General features: G+C 37.4%; 2 protein-coding genes across 5 annotated transcripts; both read left to right on the top strand.

The window, feature by feature from the left end:
- The first annotated feature begins 5,536 nt into the window (after window positions 1-5,536).
- Window positions 5,537-6,499, top strand: LOC18026872. The gene has a single exon (XM_024148329.1). It carries the CDS (start codon window positions 5,537-5,539, stop codon window positions 6,497-6,499), a length of 963 nt encoding a protein of 320 aa, XP_024004097.1.
- A 440-nt stretch (window positions 6,500-6,939) lies between these two features.
- Window positions 6,940-9,630, top strand: LOC18026871 (protein NETWORKED 4B). 4 transcript variants are annotated; one of them, XM_024148188.1, is made up of 5 exons: window positions 6,940-7,095; window positions 7,197-7,269; window positions 7,659-7,707; window positions 7,801-7,912; window positions 8,010-9,630. In XM_024148188.1, exons 3-5 carry the CDS (start codon window positions 7,693-7,695, stop codon window positions 9,449-9,451), a joined length of 1,569 nt encoding a protein of 522 aa, XP_024003956.1. In that variant the 5' UTR covers window positions 6,940-7,095; window positions 7,197-7,269; window positions 7,659-7,692; the 3' UTR covers window positions 9,452-9,630. The 4 variants fall into 4 exon arrangements, with proteins under 4 accessions (XP_024003956.1, XP_006410154.1, XP_024003957.1 ...); XM_006410091.2 differs by lacking the exon at window positions 7,197-7,269 and having other exon boundaries at window positions 7,065-7,095; XM_024148189.1 differs by lacking the exon at window positions 6,940-7,095 and having other exon boundaries at window positions 7,131-7,269.
- Window positions 9,631-12,339: the final 2,709 nt, after the last annotated feature.

Here is a 12,339-nt window from a genome sequence, read left to right as displayed (position 1 = left end):
ATCGAACATCTCCTTCTCTTATTGAATGGATATTAATGACTGGTTCTGGCTTGGAAGATCTGTTCTCTCGTTTCTGACCGTAGAAGACATACAGATTTTTTACGACAGAAAAGATAAACTCCCTACTCTCAAAAGCAGCATACGCCTCCTGTGAAGGTCGGATTATTTGTGAAATTTTGCAAGGCTTTTCAGGACAGGGAGAATGAATGAGATTTAAAAGGGGAATCTGGTGCGTTGGAGGAAGGTGATGATCCCATTGGCTTCAATGAGAAATTCTCAAGAGTTGAGAAACGATTCTATAAATGTGTGTATAGCTCTAACAGGTAATTTTTTGTGTAAGTTCATCTGTATTCTTCATTTTGTTGATGGATTTTGTTGATTCTGTATTCTATTTTGTTGATTCTATTTGTTGAATGGATTTTTCGGTTTTAATTTGATGATTGGTTCCAGGTTTGGAAGATCTGCTCTCTCCATCATAAACTAAGTTTATGTGCCGATTTATGACAGAAAAAATTTATGACAAAATTCATAAACCCTAACTAAATTATATTTTTTTGTTTTAGAAAATTTTCAAACAATAAAATACAAAGATTTAAAAATAAAATCAGAAACTCAGTTTCTGTGGCTGGTCTAACTGTCCATTATACTAAATAATCAATATATAAGACCTGAGATTATCGATTGGGCTTAGTTGGCCCATAAAACCACTTATCTTGTCATTTTTATGTTTTAGGCCTTTTATTGTTCTTATATGTAGCTCCAAAACTCATTGTAAAAAGTAATCAATCAATTAATCAAACACAAACTTTCTCTTCTCTGTGATCGTCACTGGCTTTCACCGGATAAGTCACCGGCTTATCCCCTTTCTTTCTTCTATCTCTTCTCCTCTAATCCTATTCTTCCGATAACCCGATCACCAGGCTTATCAATGGTATCAGAGCCATCGTTGCCTCTCGACTGTGGGAAAATGGGTGTCACACTTGAGCATCTCCAACTGATGTTCAAGCAATGAACGAAGCTGCAGCATCAACGTGTGACGGAGCTCGAGTTCCAGCAAAGCCACGAGACAGTTCCAGAGAAACCAAAAGTGATGGAAAACTTCGACCAACCTGTGAGGAATTTCGTCGAGCATTTGGCGGGTCAGAAACAGGAAGTTTCGATGGTGGTTTCTTCAACAGAAAATCCAAAGATGGAGTTGAATGATGACGGGGGTTTTGAGTTTGTGGGTGCTTGGATTCAGAAAACGGTGAGCAAAGTTGCTCCAAGATGCAAGTTTGCTGATACACTTCTGGCGAGAAAAAATCTAGGAGTTAGAAAGATTCATGTCAAAAGTCGGTATCACAAGGCTCGGAAGAAGAACTCTACTCAGAGCACACCACGTCGTGAATTGGTGCGAGTTCTTAAGTGTTACGGGTTGTTTAGGCGCTGCTCAGTTTTTAGAGATCGTTTAAAGAAACGCAAGGTGGAGAGAGCACACTTCAAGGAAAGCATATCGATGAGTGGTTCAGGCGTGAAACGTGATTCTCATCTTTTTTTCTATGGGTTTCAATCACGTGATCCTATAGACTCTTGTAGTCATGATGTAAAGATGATGGTGGAAGGCCAAAAAGACTTGTTGGGTCAAGAAATAGTCGCGGATGTCGTTCCAGAGCCAGAACTGAGAGGCTCACGTGTTGAAAAAGATCTGAAGGACCACAACCCATTTGTTAGGGCTGTAGAAGAGTTGGAACATGAGGACTTACATGACGACATGTGACGCCAGAAACCTAATCACGGTGGTGATGAGAAGAGTGTAGTAGAGAGTGGGTTTCAAGGAACAGCTCACGGGGTTGATAAAAACAAATGGGTTTCTCCACAAGTGAGATGTTCTGCGTCTTCACGAGGCCAAGCTAAGACCTTCATGGAGCTGGGAAAAATCAGTAAATTAAAAGAAAAAGGTCAAGGAATCATTCTACCTTTTCAAGATGTTCATATAGCGGAGGATTACATTATGTTGTCCTCAAAGCTTAATGATGTGGGTCAACTCTTGCTGGAGTTTTGTGCAACTGAGAAACCAACTAGTAGTTTGTTTCGGATTGCCTTGTTTGGTTGTGCGTGGGATCCAGGTGAAACACGGGTTGAGAAAGCTTTGTGGGACAAATTAAACAAGAAGCTGATGGCGAATGAAACGGATACTAAGGCTGAAAAGGTTCCTAAGCTAACAAAGTTGAATCACAGGATCAGTTTTCAGGAAATAAGAGTAACACTGGTGTTACAAAGCAATTACGAGTGGTTTGTTGGATCAAAAAGAGAGATATCTGGAAATGCTTATTTTCGAGGGTTCAACCAAGTCTTTTGGTGTGGAATTAACCTCGGTGAGGGTACAGCTCAGAAAAATCAATATTGGGAACTATGTGCAGAAGGTTTGGATGCAGAGCTTTGTCAGAGTGATGAAGCTCCACCGAAAAAAATCTCGGGTAAACGACCTTGTGATCCAGGTCAGTTAAGAAAGCTACGTCTGCCACTCTTGCAAGTAGGGAGTCCTAAGCAGAATTGGAGTGGAGTACAGCCTTGCCAAGTGGGGTGTAGATCACTGCAGATGGTAACCCAAGTGAGCCATACTAAAAGAGGTGAGGTTAGAACCTGCAAAAACAAAGATGAATCTATTGGTTATGAGGTAAAGATGCATGATAAGGGGCCGAAATGGAGAATACAGGTGCCTGTATGGACATCGCATTGCTATTTAATGGAGGATCATAAGCGTCTGTACCTGCTGCAAGCTTCAGAAGCTTTTGTGTTGAGTCTAGTTCAGAAGCTTAGCCACACTGGGTTATGGGAGTTTGTGAAAGAAAATTTTGAAGTGTCTAATGAACTTTCAATGAAGGATTCCGCAAGGAAAAAGGAGCTTCAAATCGATGGTCATACTTCTCTTACTTCTGTGCAGAGATTGGTGAATTGTGAAGTCTCACCAATACCACTGCGGCTCTCGAACTTTTTGTTATTACACCTTGAGGACAAGGTGTGTCTTTCAGAGGCGAGTAAGGACATGGGCAGAAGATTGGGTGGTAATGCAGAGCTTGTTAAGTGGTTCGAAGCTCCATTAGAGATAGTTCCGGGTAAACGATCTCATGATCCAGGCACTCATGAAAAGCTGTTGAGCCTTGTGTCTATGCAGGATGTTGAGAAACATACTAAGGATGAACTAGGGGTCAAGAAAGAAAAACCAGATTCGAACAAAGAGAAGAGGCCCAGGGTTAATGGTCCTATATTGGGCATAAGGTTGTGTTTTGATTGATTTCGGAGCAGCGAATAACTTCATGTTCGAGGGAGTGTATCTCTTTCTGTTTCTTAAGGACCAAGTGGGTTCTGTTTTAGAGTATCGCAGGAGACTTGAAGCTAGAAGCTTTTCTATGATCAAAAAAGAAGATGATTCTGACCACACACTCAAGTTTCTAAGCGACGTCAAATGGGTTACACCAAGTTCTAGTGGATTATTAGCAAGCAGATGTCAGAAGAAGAATGAGGGAACTGAAGCAAAGGAGAAGACTCATGTTGGAAATTTGATAATCCACTAGCTCGTGGCAATAACCTTCTCTTATATTTTATTATTGCGGAGATGAAATTTGAGAACAATGATTTTCTCATTGTCGGGATTGAGGATATTGCCGGAAGGATCATGTTTTCCATGTTGAACATGGGTTATTTTAAAAACCTTTTGCTGAATGTCGCATTTATGAAGTGTTCAACTTGCAAAGGCCACCAGAGTCGTAGTTGCTGCAAAACGAAGAAAAGAAAGACTCACATATAGCTTCAAGGGTGAAATCTAAAGTTGCTCAGGTGGACAGTCTGATTAAGTGGATTAGAAGCTTACTACTGAGCTCTGGTTTGGATTGGAAAAGACAGATCAAGTGGGTAGAGTCTTTTGAGGATCCTTCAGTTTCGATCTTTACTTATCCGGTGTTCCATTCTCTGAGGCCGCCAGAGGGAGCATTTGGCGAAGTGGGTACAAGGTCAGACTCAAAAGTTTTTCACTTGCTGAATTTGATATTGTCTGCACCAATGGAGGGTAAAGCAAATGTTGGGAAGCTGCTATATAACCTTGTTTTTAGAGCGTGGAAAGCTTTTGAAGCCGTTGGGTTTGCAAAAATAGTAGGTGTGGGTTACAAGAAGCTAATTACTGTGGGAGTTTTCTTCCCCTACCTTCCACCTTGAGGACAAGGTGGTTCTTCACGGCGGGAGTATTGATAAGACCCGAGATTATCGATTGGGCTTAGTTGGCCCATAAAACCACTTTATCTTGTCATTCTTTTGTTTTAGGTCTTTTATTGTTCTTATATGTAGCTCCAAAACTCATTGTAGAAAACAATCAATCTATTAATCTATTAATCAAACACAAACTTTCTCTTCTCTGTGATCGTCACTGGCTTTCACCGGATAAGTCACCGGCTTATCCCCTTCTCCCCTTTCTTTCTTCTATCTCTTCTCCTCTAATCCTATTCTTCCGATAACCCGATCACCGGGCTTATCAAAACTCAGTTTATGTGGCTGGTTTAACTGTCCATTATACTAAGTAGTCAATATATATTTATCATTTATATAAACTTGTGCCGATTTAGGACAGAAAAAATTTATGACAAAATTCATACACCCTAACTGAATCATATTTTTTGTTTTAGAAAATTTTCAAACAATAAAATACAAAAATTTAAGAATAAAGAATCATTATTCTAGATAAATATCAATAACGATGACCTTTTTTTTTATAAATATGAACTTAGGAAATAAAATCTACTATATATGTGATCATAATCGTGAAAGTATAACTTTCCATCCTCAAAGAAAATATAATTTATCATCCCAGAATAAAAACTTTAGACTAAAGGAATCATCAATCACCAAACGAAGTATTCGTTTGTGTTGACGTTTAAACTGCAAAGAAATAGTTGGCTTTTCAAATGTTTTTGGGATTAGTTTGGGTTTCGATTCAACATCCACATATCATTACAAAAAAACTTAAAAACTAAGTGTCATATTAGTAGTTTTTAGTGGTTTATTCTACATATAAACATAAATCCATTAACCATATTGGGATTTAGATTAGAATCTAGACCAACTATTACTTGTAGTTTCAGATTCGATAGAGACTCTCTCTTTTTTATTTTTAAATTCGGTTTAGGTGTTTTGTCTACTGAATACTCTTTCTTCTATGTTACTCTGTTTCAGTTCCGTGAGTCTCAAGTATTCTCAACACCAGTCAAAAACCGTGAGGGATAAGTATGGAATGTGAAATAATTGATTGAAGAAAACTGGAAGAGAAAAAATCGGGGATTTCTAATTTTAGGTCACTGAATTTGGGTTCTGTTTTGTTTTTTGTTTTGATAATAATAATAAAGCCAACAATAGATTAACGAATCAGATTCGTTGGGGGAAGAAAGATCCAGCCTTGATCTACCGTTAAGAGATTTATGACCCTTGAAGTTTATCTTCCAACCAGCATTTTCTGGGATTTGAGAGAGAGACAAAATCTGACTTTCATGAAATCCAAAACAGAGCTCCAATGTCGGAGCCGCTTCCTCCTCCTCCTCCTCCACCTCCAAGGAGGACTTGCGGATTCGGTGATCCCGCATTGGTATTCCCTGAGTTTGCTTCAAAACAATGCGTGCTCGAGAAAGTCCTAGAGGAAGATGGAGAAGGAGAAGATAGCAGCTACGGTAAAGGCTCTTTTGACCTGAGTTCAAGGTTCTCAAGCCCTTCAATCTCTAGAAACGAGTTTGGTATTGTCGAAAATCCCCAAAAGGCTCCACCTTTAAAGCTTCCACCTTCTGGGTTGAGAGAATCGTCGTTGAAACTCTCTGGCTTCAGAGAGGAAGAAGATATTGACCGGAGTAGAAACTCAGGCTCCTTTGTGGATCGTATCGGTAGAGAGGAGAAGAGAAAATGCTCTGGATGTTTCAGAAAATGCTGCGCATGCACCTGCATGTTTCTCTCCATTGTTCTTATCATTGTTTTGTTGACAGGATTGTCTGTGAACTCTTCGATCAAATCTAGACTGCCTCTGGTTTTTGTCACGAACCTCAAGTTCTCGAGGCTGGATTTCGCCAACTCAACGACGGATCTTCTCTTGAATGCGAACTTGAAGACGGTTCTTCAGCTTTCTAACAAAAACGACAAGACTTTGCTGTATTACAGCCCCATGAAAGCTTCTGTGTCTTCTGAGAACATAAACCTCGGGCAAAAGACGCTTCTTGGATTCACGCAAAGCCCTGGAAACGATACTTACTTGATGATTCCCACCAGGCTTAGAAAGGCCAAGGTCTATGATGTTGATGCTTCGTTGCTGAGGAACAAAGAGAAGAAGCTTGAAGCTGTGGTTAATGTGTTTGTGAGTGGGAAGTTGGGTTTTGATTGGTTGGGGTTTAGGGTTCATTTACCAATTGTTATTGCGTGCGAAAATGTGAATCAGAGTGATGTGATAAAGGCACTCAAGCCCAAGTGTGATGTTCGAATCTTTTCCCAATGAGAGTGATTATTACACCAAACAAGCCTTTGATCTTTGTTTTGTTTTTTTTTTTGTTTTTGGATCCAGTTTTCTTGTTGTAGATGGAATAACATAGAAAAAAAAAAAAGAGAAGTGATAAACTTTTGTTTCTCTTAAATTAACATCAAGAATTCACAAAGTTATTACCTTTTTTTCCCTCTCCTTTGCATAATCGTGGTTTGTGGTTTCTTTCTAGTTCTAAATTATGGGTATCTTTCACTATCTACTTTAACTCGTAAATATATAATTATGTACGTAAGTTTGTTGAAAGTTTGTTGAAGGTTGGATTAATATCAGAAGATATGGGTTTCACCATCTCTCTAAGTCTAGAGAGATTGAACGAAGCTCGAATCACGATGAAGCCACATGCAAAATCTTGGGGGTTGAAGATCCGCCATTAATGCTCTCTCATATCATAACACAATTATTCAGTTTTCTTCTTTAAAAAAAAAAAAAAAAAAAAAAAAAACTTGTGGAAATTACCCATTAAAAAAAGCAGGTGAGTAGCGGTGGAGTAAAGACGTGTTAGAGAAAACGTATTCACATTCAGAGCCGCGTTTCCAATATTCAAGATTCATGTGAGAAACTAACTCTCGATTACTAATAATATTTTTATCTATAGAGAACGTGATATAAAGATGATTAGTTTTTGATTAGACTAATCGTCTTCAAAGCTTAGGATATAACAGCTTAAGGAGACCATTCTTTGAATATCAATCACAAGCTCTCTGTTCTTTCTGCATCTGAGTAAAGTAAGCTTTTTTTTTTCTTAGTCTCCTACACTTTTTGTCTCTTCTTCTCTCTGCAATCTACAATTATATTATTAGTTTCTATCGATTTTTCTGATATAAATAAATTGCTGGTAATTAAAAGCTGAAACTTTATCTTTGGATATCTTGAGATTTGTGGCAAATGCCAAAATGGGTTGTTGAAGCTTCACGTGTCTCCTTTGCCACATGCGCAGTCCTCTCTTCTCCTCTTATCTCATCTAATTTGTCCCTACTCTTTCGATAAACTCAAGCAAATCTTCAATCCTGAGTCTTTGAACTTCAATTAATTTACCTGAGTTTTTCAAATGAGTGCAAAGGATTATTAGTGTATTATGAACCATCCTCGTTGACAATCTTGAATCTTCTTGTAGGGATTCCTGAGTTTCTCTGCACCCCTTCAAAGTCATGGCCTCCTCTGCGGTAATAAACAGTCGTGAGCTATTCACTCATTAGATCCTTTTGTTTGGTCTCTTGGTCCTAAGATTTTACTCACTTTGTCTGATGTGTTCCCAGGCTCTTGGAAAGAAGCAGTTTAAGAGGTCTATGACCAAGAAATCACACTCATGGTGGTGGGATAGTCACAATTGTCCCAAGAACTCAAAATGGCTTGCAGAGAATCTAGAGAGTATGTTGTCTCACTGATTCTTGAGATCTCCACTTAATGTAAATTACCAAAAAAAATCTGAACTTGTTCTTTCTTGTTCTTGTTTTGGCTTGTTCAGAGATGGATGACCGCGTGAACCACATGTTAAAGCTGATTGAAGAAGACGCAGACTCTTTTGCCAAGAAAGCTCAGATGTATTACCAGAAGCGTCCTGAGTTGATCCACCTTGTGGAGGAATTTTACCGCATGTATCGTGCATTGGCTGAGCGTTATGATCAAGCTAGTGGTGAGCTTCAGAAAAACCATCCGTCTGGGATGATACAGTCACAGAGCTCTCTTGAGCAATCATCTCCTACCTCTCAAGAGAAGTCGAGTCGCCGTCATAAAGAAGAGGAAGATTCATCATCTTTGACAGATTCCGGTTCTGATTCTGATTCTGATTCTAAATCGGTTCATGATCATTCCTCTGCCAATGATGATGATGGTGACGAGGCATTGATCCGTAGGATGGCTGAACTGGAGCTTGAGCTTCAAGAGACGAAACAGAAGCTCCTTCTCCAGCAGGAAAATGTTAATGGTGACAACAACATTGATCTCATTCACAAAGTTACTGTATACGAGGCAGAGCTTACAGAAGCTAATGAAAAGATGCGGAGGCACGAAGAAGAGATCTCTAAGCTAAAGATTGAGCTTAAGAGCTGCATGTCCTCTGAAAAAGATGCTCAACATAGCCTTGAGAAAAAGAGACTTGATTTGGATAAAGAGGGAACTGATGAAGATGCAGGAGCTACAAAAGTGAAGGCCTTAGAGGAAGAGTTGAGTATTGCGAAAGAGAAGCTTCAGAACTTTGCGAAAGAGACTTGTTTTCTGAAAACCGAGCTTGAGATGAGTAAAGCTGCAGAGGAGAAGCTGCAAAGGTTACAGCATGAGCTCGAGTTAGCTCAGAAAGACGCTGATACCCACATAAACAAGCTCAATGCAGAGAAGAAAGAAGTCTTGAAGTTGCAAGAGAGATTGGCAATGGTGAAGACTAGTTTACAGGACAGAGATAACGAGATAAGGGCACTGAAAACTGCAGTCTCTGACGCTGAACAGAAGATTTTCCCAGAGAAAGCACAGATAAAGGGAGAAATGTCAAAGCTGTTTGAAGAACGAAGCCAACTTGGAGAGCAACTGAGAGAGATGGAATCACGTGTAAGGCTGATCACGGAAGAGAAAACCGAAATGGAGGAGAAGCTTAGAGGAGAATCCGAGAAGGTTAGTGTAATGAGAGATGAAAGGGTTGGGTTAAGAGAAGAGATTGGGAAGAGAGAAGATAAGATTAAAGAAATGGAAAAGCATATGAAGGAGCTTCACATGGAGCAAGTGAGGCTGAGAAGACGGTCAAGTGAGCTTGGAGAAGAAGTGGCGAAGACAAGAGTGGCTGCATCGGAAGTGGCTGAGCAGAAAAGAGAAGCGATAAGACAGCTTTGCATGTCTCTGGACCATTACAAAGATGGGTACGAGAGGCTTTGGAAGGTTGTTACAGGACATAAGAGAGGAGTGGTTTTAGCAATATGAAGTTTGGCTAAGAGTAGTGAAAGGAACAAAAATGACTTTGTGTTTTATCTTTGATCCCACTAATGTCTAATATGTTGTGTTCTTTTGGGGTTAAAACTTGTTAGTTGGTATTGTAAACAAGAGATGAATAATGTATTGTTGATACTAAATAGTAACAATCAGTGGTAATATCAACAATATTGTTTATCTCTATCTATACACAAAAACATACACACATAAAAATGCCATACAAAGCAAGAATAATTTACATTTTACGTTTAAAGAGTATACACATGTTTTTTAAAAAGTAAATGCCATACAAGGCAAAGATAGCTAAACAATTCTAGCTCCTGGCTAATGGGCCCAGAGTGCAATATGTGTATAGGCCCCGAGTAATGCAACAACGTGGTTGCAAAAGAGAAAGTGATGTGGAATAATATATGGAGACAAATTTGGGCAATGGTGGATTTGGTGAGAGGTAGGTAACACCATTGGTTCTTCATGTCGCTGTCTTATGTGGTAGGTGTGTATCCCATTTCTTTTTATTATATGACTATTTTACAATTTCTTTTTTTTTCCTATCCTAAATACGCCACATATATATTAAATTCCATGACGAGTGTATGAGATTAAACTATATACTTATTAATTTGAAGTCAATAGAGTGGTTGTTGCCAAATTGACTCATGACATTGAGAGACTTCATGGATGTGTATGCGCCAAATGCAGAGCCCTGTACTGTGCTTCGCGTTTATTTTAACCACCACTACTTCTTTTGAAAAAATAATTATAAAAGAATTCTTAACGGTGTTAACTCTGACGGGCGTCTTGAGACGTTCAAATTCAGACCACCGCTCAATTACTGTTTTACACCTTTTTCTCGCCGTGACGGATTTAACTTCCTGTGTTCATTTTTGTCTCCTATGACTTTTTTTTGTTTTGTTTCTTACATGTTTTTTTGTATGCATTGTCCCCAAATAATGGATTAATGGTCCAAGGCTGATTGTTTTACACTTGTTCGATATCCCAAATCTAAAAATGATAAAACAGTGTTATTTTATTTCATTGAATTAAAAAGTCAGCGCAATTTTATCTTCTTTTCATACCTGATAATCGGTAAATTTTAAAATAAAAATTTTAATTAAGGTAAGTCAAAATAAATTGATTTTTTTAAAAAATTTTAACTTAAAAAACTGGTTGTCGATTAGTTTTAAGATCTGAATTTTTTAAAATTTAATCAAACTTAAATTTTTTGTATATTATATTATATTATACATTTTTTTTGGTTTTAAATTATATTATATTATACATTTGTAAATCACTTTTTCATATTGATTTATTGCAAAATGTCAACTCGTAAACCCAAATAAAGAATTGTCAAAGCAGAGAAAAAAACGTAATGCATCGCCTCTCCATTCATAAACATTAGTAATTTAATTAAGGAATATCACCAGAAATAAATAAAGAACTGAAAATCGATACAAAATCCAAAACATCTGGGCAGATGTATATAGTATTAGTTTCCCTAATCGAAACGTAAATATTGTAATGAAAACTGTCCTTATAATTAAGTATTGAATAGAACAAAAAAAGAAAGATAAAAACACACACACAAAAAGTCTAAAACAATTGGCTACTCATAGAAAGTTTACGTTAATAGCTCACCTGTTTTGAAATCCCTTTAGACAACCTTTAATCTCTTAAACAAAAGTACAAAACAATGTAGCTTTATTGAACGTGCATCTACAATTTATGACATTGCTATAACAGATAATTTATTGTTTGCAAGAGATTGTTCCTCAAGAGCTTGGATTCATCGCTTTATGTTCTTTGTCTCTCCTAATGAATGCGAGTTTACTAACTTGTTTTTATCATTTTCCGTCACGTGCGAATGTCAAGGTTTTTCTTATGAGTGTTTACGAGTGTAAGTGTGAGAAACTCCTTCCTTACAATAGGTGAATTAGCTGCTGACCAATGACCAAGTTAATGCATAAGTGTACAAATTTGGTAAAGGGGATAGGTTGAGTGATTTTTATTATCAAATTGATGTTTGTGCGTGGGAGAGATGTAACAAAACGCAAGTTAGTTAGGTAAGAGATCGAATAACGAGAAGAACACAATAGTAATATGTTGTTGAATAAAGGTATACTTATATGGAACGGACCAGATAGATCCGACATAAGATTTAGGATTTTTTGTTTCTTTCCTTACCTCTCTCGTGGAAGATATCATAGCTTGAATGAAATATTGTTTCTACAAGGTTTATTCATATATATGATTCATAATCATAGAATTAGGAACCTCCTAAACATTTTTATAATCAAATAACTAGATAGCTTGCCCGCGCCCTGCGCAGGCCGCAGGGTTTCAAAACCTTGTCAAACTGATTATGTGGTATTAAAATCATTTGAGAATAATTTTTCTTTTAAATGTATAAAATTAATTGTCAAAGACTCTCTGATCATGATCATAGAGTTTCTTATCAAAAGATAATGTAATATATCCGATCTTTTTGGCTATAATGCTCGTATATATAAATGTGTAATTAGAAGTTGATTCACTTGTAAATGTTTAATTTGACTATGCATATACCTTACATGAAAAACTACATGATTTGTAAGAAACTTAAAAACAGAGCAAATAGTCTAAAACAAATAATAAGAGCACCTAGAAAACAATCATTATTCAAAAATGTAAAACAAAATATTATGTTATAAACCAAATAAATTTTAAATAACTATTTGAGACATATATGAAAAAAATAAAGCAAACCCAAAAGAGTAAACACGACCCAAAATTAAAAACCTAAATGCAATAGTAAATAAGTATATGAAACTCACAAACCAACTGAACTAAGACAAACACGAGTTTCATATAATCGTTTGTCATCTTTTTCCCTCCGATTACCT

This window comes from Eutrema salsugineum, unplaced genomic scaffold, assembly GCF_000478725.1.
Source record: "Eutrema salsugineum unplaced genomic scaffold, Eutsalg1_0 scaffold_10, whole genome shotgun sequence".
In the NCBI taxonomy this organism is placed as follows: Eukaryota; Viridiplantae; Streptophyta; class Magnoliopsida; order Brassicales; family Brassicaceae; genus Eutrema; species Eutrema salsugineum.
Note: the sequence above shows the minus strand (reverse complement) of the source record. Positions and strands in the feature narration are given on the sequence as shown.

Coding starts and splice junctions, on each gene's coding strand:
- LOC18026871 (XM_024148188.1), top strand. Junction 7,913..8,009: donor GCTTGCAGAGAATCTAGAGA/GTATGTTGTCTC, acceptor TGGCTTGTTCAG/AGATGGATGACCGCGTGAAC.
- LOC18026872 (XM_024148329.1), top strand. CDS start 5,537: ATGTCGGAGCCGCTTCCTCCTCCTCCTCCTCCACCTCCAAGGAGGACT.